At 33.1% G+C, this 17,309-nt stretch overlaps 1 protein-coding gene across 1 annotated transcript; it reads right to left on the reverse strand.

Moving 5' to 3' along the window:
* Nucleotides 1-9,374: 9,374 nt before the first annotated feature.
* On the reverse strand, nt 9,375-15,570 carry LOC142630499 (alternative NAD(P)H-ubiquinone oxidoreductase C1, chloroplastic/mitochondrial). Its single transcript, XM_075804496.1, has 11 exons — nt 15,426-15,570; nt 15,060-15,247; nt 14,277-14,372; nt 14,037-14,103; nt 13,754-13,937; nt 13,168-13,261; nt 12,833-13,045; nt 12,074-12,478; nt 11,841-11,917; nt 9,760-9,863; nt 9,375-9,671 (listed from the first exon to the last, which is right to left on the reverse strand). Exons 1-11 carry the CDS (start codon nt 15,487-15,489, stop codon nt 9,532-9,534), a joined length of 1,632 nt encoding a protein of 543 aa, XP_075660611.1. The 5' UTR covers nt 15,490-15,570; the 3' UTR covers nt 9,375-9,531.
* Between the last annotated feature and the right edge of the window lie 1,739 nt (nt 15,571-17,309).

The following is a 17,309-nucleotide window of genomic DNA, read 5'->3' on the forward strand; positions in this document are numbered from 1 at the left end:
CAAGTGCCCCCCCTGACCTCCTAAAAAAAATCTAGAGTAGCAACCTAAATATTAGGCTCTCAAGTATTTTGACCTTGACACAAACGTTCCACACCTAGAGACTAGAGAAGAAAACAATATTAAGTGCAACTCTCTGTAACATTATTTTGTCTTTTTCCAAATAAAACAAAGTTTTATGGGTCCTACTTAACACTCATGCTGTTTTTCCTTGCCACATGTTCTCAAGCATTGGAAGTTTTTTTTTCCTGGAGTGCTTTTTTTAGGGCAATTTGTTCCTCAAATAAGGTATTCCCATGTAATCATAATAAAAAAAAAATATTTAGGTCCTTGTGTATCAAACTAAAACCATAGCGTTCCCTAATCTTTTTCTCTTCTAGTTTAACTTTTTCATAATTTCAATTTTGAAACACTTTATTTTTACTATAGAACCAATTTTAATTACTTACTACTTAAAGAATAGAGTAAAAAATACTGAATTTTGCATAAATGAAAATACAACTTTATAATTCTTTTATATTGATTTATTTTCTCAATTTATTTTAAAGAATCAAATTACATGTTTAAATTCTTTATATTTAAAATAATCTCTTAATTTGATTGTTATTAACTATGATTTTTTTTGTTTTATTTATTTTAATAATATGAAATAAATACTTATAATCAATTGAGATTATGGAGAAGCCAAATTATAATAATGATTTAGATTCAAATTCTAAACAAACTCATATCGAGGTGTATTTTACTAATCTTCCAATTGAACAAATTAAATTATGTATGAAAAAATAAATTAGAGTTTATATTATATTAGATTTTGTACAACAATTGCATTAATAGTATATAATTCTATATCTATTTTGTTATTAACATCGATTAATAATATTTAGATTAATTTTACTTTCAATCTTGTCTTTTAATTTTGCCCCCCCTAAATTGAAATCTTGGCTCCGCCACTGCATAGTATCCATCAGGTTTGTTTTGATTTTTATTTATCTTTGACAGAACACAATAGTCATATACACGTCATTGACAAAACCGTGGTTATTTATTTATTTTAATGAAAAAACCCATGTTTATTTGATTGATCATTTTTTTTATTTGATAAGCATTTGATTGATCATTTGATGCCATAAAAAAAAAAAAAAGATAAATACTAGTGCATACTATTTATTGCACATTGACGTATATATATACACACCTTTATGCACTACAAAAAGTATATGTATGTACTTTTATATGTAATAAGTGGTATGAAATAAACACAACCCAATAATAATAATAATAATAATAATAATAATAATAATAATAATAATAATGATCTCCTTCAAAATTAACATTTTATATTACATATATAAATATAAAAAACATTTTATATTACATATGATTATATAGTTAAAAGTTTCCAAAATTACATTTATTCGCCCAAAAAATATTTAGTCAAATTGTCTCATGCAATGCGATACATTTCACTTTAGAAATATAATAGCTAACCACTCATAAATTTTTTGGTCCCATTAAATAATTAATTATACTTGATAGGATGTAATGGTCATATACACATTATTGACATGACAAAACCTTCATGTTTATTTGATTAACCCATAGACAAATAAAAGAAAAGAAAAGAAAAAAAACAAAATAAACTAATAATACCCTCCAAATATAATATTTATATTACACACATAATAATAATAATAATAATAATAATAATAATAGGAGAAGCTAAGAGAAAATACAATTAAATTCTAAATTGAAGTCTAATTTTGTGCCACATGTCTTATCTAATTTTGAATTTATATGTCAAATGAATTATTAGGTGCAAAAATCAAAGAGTTTAAATTCAATTAGATTCTAAATTGAATTTTAATTGAAATTCAATTTTGTGCTACGTGGCTCATCTAATTTTTTAATTTTTAAAGGCAAGTAAATTATTAGATGTAAAAACTGAAAAGTCTAGATCCAATTAGATTCCAAATTATATATATATATATATATATATATATATAATTGTGATTAATTTTAAAGGTAGAGTTACATGCTAGTAATCTTATTAAGCTTTCAAAAGGGCAACGATTTGCTATATACAATGTCTATTAACGTCAAATCCCTTTCTCTCTCTTCACAACCTTATCAAGGTGCTCCCCCCTTCGCCTCTCTCTCTCTCTCTCTCTCTCTTCTATCTCCTTTTCCTTCGTTCTTCTCACTTCTTAGATACCCAGCCCCCAAAACCAAATAAAAATAAAAATTCCTCTCTCTCTCTCTCAGCATCTCTTCAAAAATAATTTTACACACATGCTTAGATTTACATGCATACATACTAATCAAAGCCAATAAACCCAAATCAAAACCCATTTGTTTCGGCCTGCCCAAAACCCACAAATTGATTCATTTTGAAAGAAATTCAAATCCAAATCCAAACCCAAACCCAAACCCAAACCCAAAACAAAAACTTCCTTTTTCAAACTCAAGCCTACGAACCAGCAATCAACCCCTCAAATATTCCATTTCAAATCCTCAAACAAAATACCAAATTCTCAAACCCATAACCAACCAAACAAACATATAGCTTTTGGTCATGCATAGAAAAATAGAACGAAAATAAAAATAGAGGAAGAGAAGAAGACCGCCACTGATGGTGGATGAGCTCTTAAGGGTTCGGCCATGGTGGTTTGCGGTAGAGCCATGGAGCTTCAATTTAGAAAGGGTTTGAGAGAGAGAGAGAGAGATTTATTTTGATTTGGTTTTTGGAGCTGGGTATTGGAGAAGTGAGAAGAACATAGGAGGAGGAAGAAGAGCGAGAGAAGCTCTGCTTTGATGGGTTTTCCCGTTCTGAAGAGAGAGAAAGGGATTTGTCTTTTGCGTGCATGTGAGAGAAACACGTTAAAAGGTTAATAGACTTTTACCATTAAATTGGTCAGTTGACATGTGTCACAATCATTTTTTGACACGTATACCATTATGTAGCAAGTGCTACAAACTTGTATGCAGCAAATCCTTACCCTTCCAAAAATACATTTACCCAAAAGAGAGCTATAAAAAATAGAATAGCCAAAAAAAAAAAAGTGTGAATGTTTTTTTTTAAATTTATTTTTAATAACCTTCAATATTATTGAATTATACGAGAATAGGGGAACTATAGTCAACCGAGTTAGGGATTTTACCAAATTAAAGAGTAACAATGAGGGAACAAATGAACACATCAAGTATACAGAAATTAGTGATTGACTTGGAGGCATAATTGAATGTTATCCTTAGACAATATTTGTCCCCATACGCAAGTTGCTAAAGGGTTTTTATAAATTTGTCCCAAGGATACAACCAAATTTTTTTGGGTCCTACAAATAGGAATTTTGGAGAATACCCATAGGATTTTTTTGTGTTTCTTTGTAACTTACTATTTTTGAGAGATAGTCACATTTTCAAGTGAACACAAACCTCTATTTACACCCATAGGGTCATAACCCTTCAAAAGGTACGTATGGAGAGTTACGATGCCTCAAAAAACCGTTTACAAGATTTAAAACATTTCCCAACATTCAAAATGCTTATCACAATTTTGCAGAAAATTCTACAAAAAACAGTTTTCATGAGGCTCAATCGATCGAGAGGAATCGAGTATTAATCGAATGCTCTTTTCGATCAATCGAACAGGAATTGATCATCAATCAAGTCAGGTAAAAACTTTAGATCAATTTTCTTGATCAATTCAATTGATCGAACAAAAGTTTCGACCGATCGAACATCTTGAAATTTGAATTTTCACAAAAAAAAATCCAGATCTAGAAATCCAATATTATTCATTTTACAAATGAATACTCTCCAACTTTATATCATTATTACAATCTATCATTGTATATACCTTTATATACAACAAACCGTACCTAACATGCTATCCTTAAGACTTTGGAAGATTGAGTTTATTGAAATAAAAAGACTTGACATATGAAAAAGAGAGAATTTAGCAGTAGCATGAACTACTATGTCACATTCTCTCTTGACCAAACAGAAACTATAGTTAATAAAAAACTCTCTAGGACTAAAAGTATTGCAGACGGTGTTACTAATAGACCACCTGTCATTTTCGCGATGAAGATAGCAGGTCAAAGAACTTTTTTTGCGTCACCTTCAACGACAATATGGGGCCATCTTTCTGCCTTGGCTAATTGAATAGTCTTGTATATGGTTGAAGCTTCGGCCTGGACAGGAGATCATGGAGGAAGAGTTCTTACCCACACTTTCAAAACTTCACCTCAATGGTCTCTGGCAATAACAGCTATTGCATTGAGATTTTTGGAGGTTGATAGATTTGAATTAGACAGATCCAAAAGACAACTTCCCTTCATCACATGTCGATACACTTCTGAACAACACAACATAAATGTAATATTATTATTATTATTATTATTTTTTGAAAAAAGCTTATAGTCACAAAAAACTTTTTACAACTGTTAATCTTGCAAATTGTTAGCAGGGGTAAAAAAGTACGCTAGAGCATCCTCATTCGTGGTGGAGCTATAATTTTAGCTATTTGGCACTACAAAAAGCAAATTTATTTATTTTGCCTTTCCACTTTACAGGACATCCAACGTCAGTGATCTTATTTTAATTTTCAACACAATAAAATAATATATCAACTACAATAAAATAATATATTTATTATAATAAAATAATATATACCTACTCTAATAAACACCCATCACAATCACTGTAAGCACAACCTCCCTGCACATATAAAATTTCCAAACAAACATTTACAAGTTGAAAAAAAAATAAGCACAACAATCTATCTCTTTACAATATTTTCCTCAATTCAGTCATAGGTTGATCAGAAAATGCAGGAAAAATACCATTTGACCCAGCAAAACCCAATTTTAATTAACAATCAAATTATTAATATATCATCTGTTTTCTCAGCAACCAAACAAAAGGGTTGCATGGCCCCAACCCAAATCTCTAATCTTTTTCCTCAATCCAGACCATAAAAAATCACCAATCACAAACAAAACTTCAAAAAATTTAGGATCTTTTCAATAACCCCAAAGCAAAGTCAACAACATAAATAAACACACACAAAGATGGCGATGGTGCGTGCCCTGAGTGGGTCGGTGATGGAGTGTGGGTCAACGATGGCTGATTGAACAAAGAGCTTTGGTGAGGATGATGGATGAATGGAGTTGGGCTTCGAAGATGGGTGAGGAGGATGATGAATTGGGTCGGCGATGGTGCATGGGTCGGAAAGGGCGAGATTGGTCAACGAGAAGAATGGGCGAGATGGGCTGGATATATGTCGGTGTGGGTTGGCTTGAGTCTATGGCGGCTGGGCTTGTGCATATCGGTGAGGGAGGAAGAGATAAACTTAGGGTCCGTTTGGTTGGAGGAGTGGAGAAGTGGGAGGGTGGAAAACTCTTTTGTTCGGTTGGAGAGAAAAATTGAAGGATGGAAAATGTAATTTATATAAATTGGCTATTATACCATTGTTACATAATATATAAGAATTAGATTTATTTATACTCATTACATAATATAAAATTTATCACATCATATATATAAATTTATTTTATTATTTTTATTATTATAATGTAAAAATTAGATTAAGTCACGTTAAATAAAAGAAGAGAGAGAACGTTCGTTGAAAAAAAAAAAAGAGAACGTTCAGGTCCTGAACGTTGACAAAAAAAAAAAAAAAAAGTTGGGGAGATGACCACTTTTCTCTCCAACGTTTTCCTCCCAATTTAGGAGGAAAATATATGTGAGCTTGGGAGGAAAATTTTCCTTCCGTATTTTCCATCCTTCCTATTTTTTCTCTCCAAACGAACAGTAGAAAATGCTATTTTCCTCCCTTTGTTTTCCATCCCCCTATTTTCACTCCAAACGGACGGGGCCTTAGATTGGAGATGGAGAGAAAAAGTGAGGAGTGAGACGGACGAATAGAAATGAAAGAAAAGGAAGAGAAAAAATAAGGATTAAAAGAAAGAAAACAAATATAAAATTATTAAAGTAGTGTGAACGCGTGAATAAAAAAGTTTTTTTTATTGGTTGTGCATTGTAGCAAAAATGTAAAAAATTATGGCTACAGCTCCACTAATGGTGGTGCTAAATATAACAATATAGCATTTGGTGGTGCTAAATATAACAATATAGCTTTTTAGCACCACCAGTACTAATGTTCTTAGTGGTGGAACCAAATAATGCCTACAAAAGTGTTGTAAATTGTTTTTGTAAAGTTATGTTATTTTAGATATATTTTCTAGATTCAACTAGATCAAGTAAATAACATAGTGGGTTCTAGTTAGTTCAACTGGTAAAGTCTCTGATGGTTGTATGAGAGATCTGAAGTTCAATCCTTGCCTACACCAAAAACTGATTGGTGTCTTGGTTTGATGATAAAAAGCTATTATTAGGAGCAGACACCATAAGTTGGAACTCTCTTTTAAAAAAAATAAAAAAAAAAAGAAGAAGAAGAAGAAGAATAAAATATCATAAATATTATACTTGCTAGGATATTTAATGTTGGCTAAATTTCGTGTAAAAAATTTCATTTGTTATCGCATTATTCAATATATTTGAAATTCAGTTCATATGTAATTGCATTGTATCAAAGAGTAACAAGTAAGATGGCACTGTACAAAGTGATATAGCAAGATTTTCGCTCAAATGAGAATCTCGTGTCAGGCAAGTTCAACAATTTTTGAAAAGTGGTTACATAGAAATATTTGCGTTGAAAGTGGCCTAAATTTGGCTCGAGGAAGTTTTCACTAGAGATAAAAATTTTCATTTTTTCTCTTCCATTCCTATAGCCAATCAAGCCTCAATTTTGACACATATATCTATATAAAAGAAGATTTCCCTCTTTCAACTAGACTTTTATATGGTTCAAAAATATCCTTATTAATAAATGGTAACTTCATTATAAAATAAGGTTATAAATGTCAAATAACAAATTTCATTTTGAATTAAAAAAGAGAATTCTTAAAATTTAGGATTTTTTCCCTTTGTCTTTAAAAAAGAAATTACAGTTACTACTTATCTTTAAAATTTATCATTTTTATTTGTTTCAAAAAAAAATATTTCTAAATTATAATAGATGTAAATTAAAATTATTAACCTTCACCCAAAAAAATAGAAGATGCGCATGCTCAGAGGTTAGTATATATATATATGTTGCGCACTCTATGAAAAAAATTGAAACTCTTAAGTCACATCAGAGATAATAACAAATTTAAAAATAAGGACTCATTATTTCTTTTGGTTCAATGTTTCAAAACTAATTTTTGTTACAATTTTTATTCAATGTTTTAAGACTACTACTTGTTTCATTTGGTTAAATGTATCAAGACTTTTCCTCTTTCTCACACACAAAAAACTCTTTGCATTTTCATTCACCCTTCTAACTTCTACTCCTTTCTATATACATGCCCACAGCCCTTGGCTTTATGCCATCCCATTTCAAATACACTAAGACAGAAAACAATACGATTTACCTCCAACTCTTCAACGACACCTACATAATTCCAACATTGCAGTACCATTTGATCCTATCCTGTATGAGTAGATTTTGACCAAGGAAAGGGGCTTGGGTTTTTAATTAGTGACGGTAGCTTATGGTTTTGATGTTATAGTCGGACCTTGTGGATTTTGTAAAGGTTGTGATTCGCTTTGAGTATTTGGATGTTTGAGATTTTGGTTTGGGAAAGTCATAAATGTATTTTGTTTTAGAACTAAAGAAAAAGAAAAATTCTAATTGATTATTTATGAAGTTAGCTATTTTTTTTTACTCTATGTTAGAACTCATAATTTGTAGGTTTCTTTGTAAATTTATTATTTCTATTTCGTGTAGTATGAGCCATAGTGATAAAAATAAAGATCGATGATGATTTCTAAGAATTTTTCGCTTTTTTTTAATCTTATTTTAAAGGATATGGAATCCCAACTAAAGACAATTAAATTCTGATAAAATCTCATTTTATGCTTTAAATTCGTATGTAAAGATTTTAAAATCATTTAATCCATTTAAAAAATAAAATCTATTTTTAACGGTAAATATTATAATCTATTATAGTCTTATAGTGTTATACAATTTTTTAAAAATAAAATATGAATTAAGAAAATTAAGTTTCAAAGTATTCAACAATACTGTGGGCAAACATAAATATTATACAACAAAAACAAGTATTATATATAGGTCTTAATATATATAAAATGATTTCAAATGAAATTGTAAAGTAGTTTATGCGTCGCTTAGGATATTATTTAGTTAAGTCCTAAAAATACCGAGAAAGCTAAGAGTACCAAATTCCCTTTAGAGACAAATCTTTGTAGCCTCCATACCTTCACCCTCTCTAAATTGACTTACCCTTTGAGAGGAGAACCCAACCAAACACTCTCGATTCCCTTGTGTGTATTGGAATAGTGCTGGAAACCATAGAGACAATCCCAAACCTTCAAGTGGCCTTGAAGTATCCAAGAGATTAAATTGGCGGTTGGTGTCTTGAGTTGCGAAACCTAAAACTATTGAACAGAAGTGAGTACAACATATTCCTAACAAGAGCAGGGACCTCAGATACAAGAACATCTCCATTGAACTAGAGGGTTTTTGTAAGTTGTTTTTGTATTGAAACTATTTTCATAATGGATTGATTTGCTAGGCTAAGGCTTAGAGAATCTTCCCCATTAAGATTCTCTTTATAAAGACAGCGTATGTTTGGTTGTGTGAGTTGTGGTTAGCTGTGATATTGTTTTGTCCTTGCTGAATTGTAGTCGACTAATTAGTCACTTGGACTTAATTTGATCAATTTGTTTAAGTTGATAGAAAGCCGATGCTAGGGGGCCAAACCTGAATTTTTAATATTTATCATGCATTTGAGACTTGGGAGTACCTAGGCTACGCGTACGCTTTATGACTCATGCCATGTAAATATACACGCACCATAAATTTGGCAAGGCCAACTGTCTTAGAAAACCCTTTTACGTATTCTTTCCAATAAATGATGAGTTTCGATGTTGCAACCAGTAAGGATCATGTTCCAATTCTTACTTGACAGTATTTTTTTTAACTGGTAACCTATCTTGAACCTACGAATTACCCCCAACCCCCAATTTTTCCAGTAAAAAGCGGTGTTTTTTGAGGTAGCGTCATTGACATTTAACACCAAGCTTATATAATTCATGGATCGCACATCATAACTTCAAAGAGAGAACAAAAAGGACAGAAAGTACACTTCATATCATATATTTCTTCTAACTCAAGGAAAGAACGTTATTTGTTTCATTTTAATAGGCTGCAATGCAAGATTTAGGAAATATTGATATTTCATTCGTCTGACTTAAGAAAACTCTATAGATAAAACACATTAATCAAATTGTCTGACCCACTACTGTTAGCCAGAGATAGTATCCATTCCGTGACTATTTGTGTCCCTCTTTCTCGAAATCATATGGAATTTTAAAAGTCATTACATCAAAAAAAGAAGAAAAACAATACTGTACAACTGGAAGAGCTGATTAACCATGTTCTACAAGATAGACAAGGAATGTCTATGAGCCTGAGAGAACCTTACTTAGGGTGCTTTGCAGCGATGAAACTGAATTTATAGCAGATTTTGTAAGCCAGCTGATACCCACTTTAAGCCTATGCTCATCTGTAGGTAATCTGATCAAGTATGCTATTTTCCTTGCTGCAAAAAATTGAGATCCATGACTATAAATAATTACAGAAAGTAAAGAGAAAATGGGAACATAAGGGCGCGCTGCAAAGAAGTTTACCAGTATGACCAATAGGACCTTCTAAGGTTAGCCCCTCTATAAAACTTGGTGAAATAGCAGCATCATTACTCCCCAGAGTCATCATCTCACCTAAATTCTGGAACCTGGTAGCCAAATGGGCAGGTTACATACAACTGATCGAAGGTTTTCACCCACCATCTCTTTGTATAGAAGGGTATCTAACATAGCCTATGTAATGCCATTGAGAGTAATAATACAACCAAGAAGCTCAACATAATCACATAAAATTACTATATAATCACATAAAATGTTAAGAGATGCTAGATGTGCAAGGATATGTGGTGCCTGCCACCAAGCCCAACAGAGAGAGAGGTGATCTTGAATTGAAACATACAACCAGAACCCAAAACCATAATCTAGACTATAACCACACAAATGCATTTCAAGTCATTGAAATAAACTGTTTGATTGATTAAATGCACCAACCATAAGTTAGTCGTGGAAGTGAACTAAACAACTATAGACATCTATAGTTATCATTTTGTCATTATTAGGGGGGGAAAAAGAAAAAAATGGAAAAAGTTGACTCAACCCCTATAGGAGTGGCTAGCAGCAGTGGTGAGAGGAAACCTAAGTCTAGGGGTTAGTGGAGGCCACAAAGATCTAGCTCTGATATCATGGTAGAAAAGGTGAGACAAAAAAATTAGGAAGAAGAAAATAGAAGAATGACGCAGGACAGAAGCCATAATGAGTTTTGATACCAATTTTGAGGTAGGATCTTTAGAAATTCAGCACTAAATTACGGTTTTTGATGAGATCTCGAATGAGTTTGATGGTTGTTTGGATTAAAATAATGAATAGAACAAGAGACAAAGTAAAATAAATCCTAGGTAATCACATCCTCAAAGCTTAAAATAAGCTGCCAATATTTTATTAAATTCATTCTCCCTATCAATGTTATTGCCTACAATAAAGTCTTTATATTGGCTATTGCAAAATCCTTTCCTAGAAGGACTAGGACTCCTAACTAAAATAGTCCTAAAATGACAAGGACTCTAATCACAAAGAAAAAGTACCTAAGAACTTTGAAATCAATAGAAAAAAGGACTGAAAACATAAAATAAGACTCATGGGCCTTTTGAGCAACTTTGACAGCCCTTTCCAGAAAATCTGGAATCTAGTAAAACTTAATTAAAACTGAACCAACAATTTTCTAACCGAAAGAACCTTAATACTAACACTCAATCATAGATGAAGCATCCTATTAAAAGTATCAAGAAAGTCCCACATCCGAGACCACAATTATTGAATTCTTTTGGTATTTAATCTTGTTTCTCCTGAACTCTTTATGTTTACATCAAACAAGAAAGAGAAATATCATATAAAATTAATGTGGTTCAGCCTTAGAGGCCAACATCTACAACAAATAGCCTCAAACAGCTACATCTTTAATAATCAGCTCTATTTATTACAATGAATTTTTTAAAAGACTAACACTAGACTTACAATATTGATGACATAGTTAAGAATACTTGCACTTATGTAGGATTTGGATTCCAAGTACAATGAACTTGAACTAAGATAATACAATCAACCTTGATCAATAATATAATGGGCTTGGGCCTCAACATCTCTAAAAGTCATGTTGTCTTAGGGAACATTATGGCTAAACTAACAAGCCAAATGAATAAACCATTTGCGAGGCAAACATCACAATGGGAACTTTAGTAGCTCAACCAATATTTACTTGCTAGATGCTATAGAAAACCCCTAATAGTAAAGATTGAAAGCTGCTCACAAATAATATCAATGGGCTAGGGCAGTGTATGGAATGGAAAGTAGAATTAAGGATTACAGGCAAGACAAAGCCTAGGCTGTTTAAAGTAGTTTTTAGGCTGAAACTTGATGCAGACAAGGAAGAAGAAAATCTGTAATTTCAAGTTTGGCATCTTAAAGATTTTCTTGAGTGGAATTCACATACAACATTTGAATGAGAAAAGTGTTAAATGATTTTGAAGGTCAAGTCAATGAGTCTAGGGTTTAAAACGGGTTTTAATTTGGCTTTATTAATCCCCTATTGGGTTGTCAGTAAGATACTAGCAAGTGTATGAGTTTCCAACCTAAATGGCAAAAGAGGACGGTCATTGATAGCTGCCCATAGATTCCAACCAGCAAAGTCTGCTTGCTGAAATGCAACCTGCAAAGTGTATGGAAACAAGTCGTCAGATAATAAAATTAACTTTACCACAAAAAAGAATAATGTATATATTGATGAACAGGTCTGATAATTTTAGCCCGTAATCCTTAGTAACCTATAAGAACAGGATATAAGAAGATAAATTACATATTACACCTGTGCAGTGGCTGGAAGAAGCTTTCCATTTGAGTCTCTTAAAGAAGAAGAGTCACCAAGTGCAAATATGCGAGGGTGGCCCTTAACACGAAGTGTTTCATCTGTTTCTGCTTGTCCTTGAGCATTTAGGGGAAGCTCATGAGGCTTGTCACCAGGTTTTAGCAGAGGAAGAAGAGGTTTAGATCCAACAGTCCATAATACTAGATCCGCCTCGATGATTTGCCTTTGAAATCCCCTTTCAGCAGGTTGAAGTTCCAATATATATTTCTCATGATCATGTTCTGCAGCAATACCTGGAACTGCTCCACTGTCAGTCAGCTTTTCTGAAGCTTCTGCATTGCCCACTCTCTGAATAGAGCGGACAAAATAACCCAATAGTAGTTGAACTTTCCTAGATGAAAGAACCTAGCACCAACAGCCAAAAAGAAGGTGCTGTCAGGGCAGATATATAATTTTACTCTCAATAATTATAATGAGAAAGTTGCAACAAAAATTGGAACTTTCTTAGAGAAGAACAACAAAATCTACTCTGCGAAAGACTTGAAAGAAAAAAGTTAAGTCACATACTGAAGCTAGGATTCTTGGGAGTTGGGTTTCAAATTCCAAGTACTAAACATTTCACCAAGTTCGCATTACTAAATTCTATAAACAAATAAATTCATCTATTAATATAGCTAAAAGGATTACTCTGAAGCTGTTGTTCAGCGATACACAAATAATCTTTCAAGAAACATGAAATCCAAATTCCAGACAACTTACTTTTAAGGCAGCTTCTCTATTCCCAGGTGGGGCAGTTGGGCAGATTGTGGTATCCACATTAATTGCTTGCACAATCCCTCCATCCTGCAGTCTCTCTGCTACTGTGGCAGCTAACTCAACCCCGGCGTAACCACAACCAACAACAGCCACACGAATTGGAGAGCCCTTACCAAAGTTCGTCCTCTCTAGTGTTCTCAGCTTATTGTCAACCTTCTGCATTGCAAGAATATTATCATGTGAAGGCAGGGAACACTAATTTGTTGCAACATAGAAAACTCATTGTCTATCAAAAGATAACATAGAATGAAAAAAAATATTTTCAGTCAAGCACTCACGTGTGCATCCTCCAGGGTGGAGAATGGCAATGCAAACTCTAATGCTCCTGGTACAAAATCAAGTTTCGATTCAGCTCCCAAGGCAAGAACCAACCTGGCTGTCCAGGGTAAAAGACCAATAATTAAAAAGAAAGAAAAGTCAAATCAGTAGGGCCAAGCAACCTTTACATTAGAGCCATGAGAACAAAGCCAATCTAGATCATGCTAATAATAGGGACATCTGACTGTTGAAAACAAATTCTTTATATTGATACAAGGTTTTTCATTTGCATGTTCTTTTGGTACATATAAGGACTTCCTTACACTGCATCATACCCAGAAGTAATCAATTCCTACACCCCATGTATTACAGAGGCAAGAAGGAACCTCTTCTCTAAGATCACTTAGGGAGCTCTAAAACTAAAAAACCAACAGGTCCTGGCCTTTTACATATTTTAAGTATAAATTAAAGATTATGACAATGAGCAGCACCTATCATTATATATCTTTGATGGAACAGAAAGGAAAAATGAGTAAGAAAGACTAATTAAAAATAAAAAAAAAGAGTAGAAACTCTAAAGAGGTGTGTCAATAATGAGCACTATACCAGTCATATTCAATACGGAGGCCACTTTCAAGATGCACAATTCCTCCACAACTAGATCTGGAGGGCCCATTCATTCCGAAATGATCGGCTGGATGCAATAGTTTTACCCTGTCTTGAAAAAACTGCACACTGGTGTTTGCCAGCAAATCCAAGAAACGAGGAGCTATTTCCCACGCATCTACTTCTGCATACAAAGAGATACTTACTTTTTCCCCTACTTTTATAAGATCATTTAGATGGATTAGGAGAACATAAATGTGATTTAAGCCAAAGAACGACGTACCTCCAGATAGAAGCTCATACAACATTGGCTTAAAAACAAAACGTTCAGACTGGTCGACAAGAAGCACCTAGTCCCATATCCAATGCATTTCAAAGGTGATACATAACAAATTGAATAGTGAAAATATTGCTATGAAAAAAAAATTCACAAAATGCCCAAGCTAAAAGGGCACCTCTGCCACTAGCTAAGGCAAACAAATCAAGTGATTAAATTATTTGTTTGTTTTTAATCAAAAATTACCTGAGGTTTTTTGTCATCAGGCCACACAAGTGATTCTAGTCTCAAAGCAGTATATAAGCCTCCAAATCCACCACCTAGGATACAAACCCTTGGCTTCTGTAAGCAAAACATTTTTGTTACTAATGTTAGCATATCCAACCCAAAAGCATAAGGTTAGTTGGAGAGGCCCAAACTGAATGTGGCACTCTCCAACCAGGAATATGTAGAAGCTAGGCTCTGATACCGTGTTTGAAGTTTGAACATCCAACCCAAAACAATAAGGTATTAGGTGAAGAGACCCAAACCAAGGTGAGGCTTTAAAAATTATAACACATAACCACCAAGTTTAAGATATTTCTTCACCATTTCTACAGTGTAAAACACAATAAATTTGATGCAGCAGCATAAAGCATGGTCAACTTCAATTTAAGCACAAGGAAGTCATCCAACACTGATAACAAAGTAATTTAAGAATGCATTATTATATAAATGTATGTAAAGCCATTGAGCTCTAGCTCAAATGGCACTTCCTCCACTAGCAAATGTCGAGTGCGAGCATAATTACCAATAAATATATATACATATAAATTTGGTGAATAGTTGCCAAGAGTCTTGCAACTCAACAGACAGTTCTTGGTGTTTCCAACGGACTAAATTCACGAGTTCCTAATAGCTTTAAGCTTTAGGGAGAATCGGAAATTTATTAGATATAGCATCATGTTGTAATAACAAATACAATAGACAAAGCTTTACAAATGAGACACACTTCAATTGCAACAGTAATTTAACACAAGGGGGGGCAACCTTGTTGTCTTGCCAAACATAAGACCTCGGAGCTTTTTCACCTTCAGAAATCTCCACAACACCTCCATTCCCTACCGTCACACCCGAACCAACGAATCGAACTCCTTTGTTCGGAAATAACGAGAAACCGGTCCCGTATCTTTTTGGAAATACAGGAAATAGCTTGTTGGTCCATTGCTTTGCTCCTCCTGAAATTCCACAAACCTTAAGAGTAGTGAAGCTAGTGTTTAGCTATATGTGCCATTTTTTTTTTTATTGGTTATCATTCTGAGACAAGTAAACATGTTATTATCCATACATAAAATTTCTGAAATGTTTCATTTTTCTAAGAAGCCAATGTTTAGAGAGAAAGAGATAGCAGCTTACGATTGAAGGGTAAGAGTAGCGTAGCTGAAGCTGAAGCTGAAGTAGATAACGCAATGTGTGCCATTACCGATCTGTGCGAGCGTGCAATTAGGGATTTTAGTCTAACCCGTAACAGCTTTTAGAGAGTGAGTGAATTGGCTGTTTTGTATTATATGGCTGTTTGGGTTCCACGCTACCTGTGCCACAACGCACGTTGCAACGGTCGCCCAAACTCCGCGTTACTTTTTATTTTTTCTTTTTCTTTTTATTTTATATTATTATTATTATTGTTTTTTTTTTATTTGAATAAATTTCATTTATTTGGTTTCCAGCATTTACATTAAAAATAAAATAAAAATTGGTCTATATCGGTGTAACTTTTTAATTGTGTCAATTTGGTTTCTTATCATTCAATATGATGTCAATTTAACCACTGTCGTTTTCTCTTAAATGAAAATTACTTATGTGATTTACAACCAAAATATAAAATTAGTTTACGTGGATGTGACACTAAACTAATTATTATTATTATTTTTTATACAAGATAAAATTTCTACTATAGTTTAATCTAAGTGTATATTGAAGGAAAAATTCTAGTTTTGCATCTCATGCAAAACCCACAGCGGAAGCAACAAACAAGGATCTATTTCATTCATGATTGATAATATGCACTATGTAAATTTCAGAATTTAAGAACAAGATAGCGTACCTTGGTGTGGAGAAATTCAAAACAAATATTAGAAGCACTTGGGAACACTTTTAATCTTCACTCCAATTCCACTTTACGCCCAAGATGTGTGGTCTCTCAATCAGTTTTTCAAGGGGAGAATGAAAGTGTGTCTCACACTCTCTCACACACCGTTTCTTTTTCTTTTCTAATTTCATCTAATAAAAATTCTGTATGTTTCTCCATTTATAACTAACTGATTATCTAATTGGGCTGGCCTATTAGGCCTTTCCAATTGGGCTTTAGTGTGTGGCTTGGAGTGGGACCAAAAGGGACCAATAAGACACTAGCTCCAATGGGCCTTGGGTTTTTTTCGTCAACTCTTGACAAGCCCAAAGTTACCATTAATTATATTTAATACCACTATATAAATATAATTGCACTCTAGACCTTATTAATAAATTATATCCCAAGACTTTATTATGCATGCAACCCCTTCATTAAAATATTCGTAGTAATCCAAAATCATTAATATAGACTGCCACTTTGAAGATTACTACATCTTAATCCTTGAGTAGCCGGTTTAATCCTTTATGTTATTCGTCATATATTTATGAAATCCAATTTCATAAATATATACTTTAGTAACTCCTTACTAAAGTGGTTGGGCCCAACACTCTGAATAACTAAACCCATTAAACTTATCTCAAGGGAATATTTTGTATCTCCATTAAGAGACTATGAATTCCATCTTGAGAATATATGTTCCATCAACACTAAATGCGGATGCCCAACATACTGAGGTTTTGACCGTAACTAATAGATCTCACTCCTGATATATCAAAGCAACAACATCTCATGATCAGGTCCATTATTCTCTCAGGATTTAGAGTTGATGTAAATAGAAGTCGTGAGATTTATTATTCATTTGACAGTCGTTAGGAGAATAATAAATCTCACAGCGGTCCAGTTCAATAAGTCTTAACTCTTAAAACATATCAACATACCAACTAGAAGTCTCCACTTCCATGATCAAGACAAATCATCTTAGTTGATATGTTATAATCTTCGCAGATGAAACGCCCAATTTCATCACCGACTACGAACTAAACTTCTGAGTTTACAAAGAACTTGTGATTTATATCTTCTGTGACTTTTCACATAAATCACATACAATGCATCTCATGGACTATGATAATGTCTTAGTTCATTTATAGATAGTCTCATATAATTAAACA

The sequence above is a fragment of the Castanea sativa genome, chromosome 4, assembly GCF_040712315.1.
Source record: "Castanea sativa cultivar Marrone di Chiusa Pesio chromosome 4, ASM4071231v1".
In the NCBI taxonomy this organism is placed as follows: domain Eukaryota; kingdom Viridiplantae; phylum Streptophyta; class Magnoliopsida; order Fagales; family Fagaceae; genus Castanea; species Castanea sativa.

Excerpts from the sequence above, each read along its gene's own strand:
- LOC142630499 (XM_075804496.1), bottom strand. The coding sequence starts at position 15,489 with ATGGCACACATTGCGTTATCTACTTCAGCTTCAGCTTCAGCTACGCTA. Across the intron at positions 13,262-13,753 it reads CTCCGTATTGAATATGACTG|GTTGGTTCTTGCCTTGGGAG; the intron begins GTATAGTGCTCA and ends CTGGACAGCCAG. Across the intron at positions 13,046-13,167 it reads CCACCCTGGAGGATGCACAC|AAGGTTGACAATAAGCTGAG; the intron begins GTGAGTGCTTGA and ends CTTGCAATGCAG.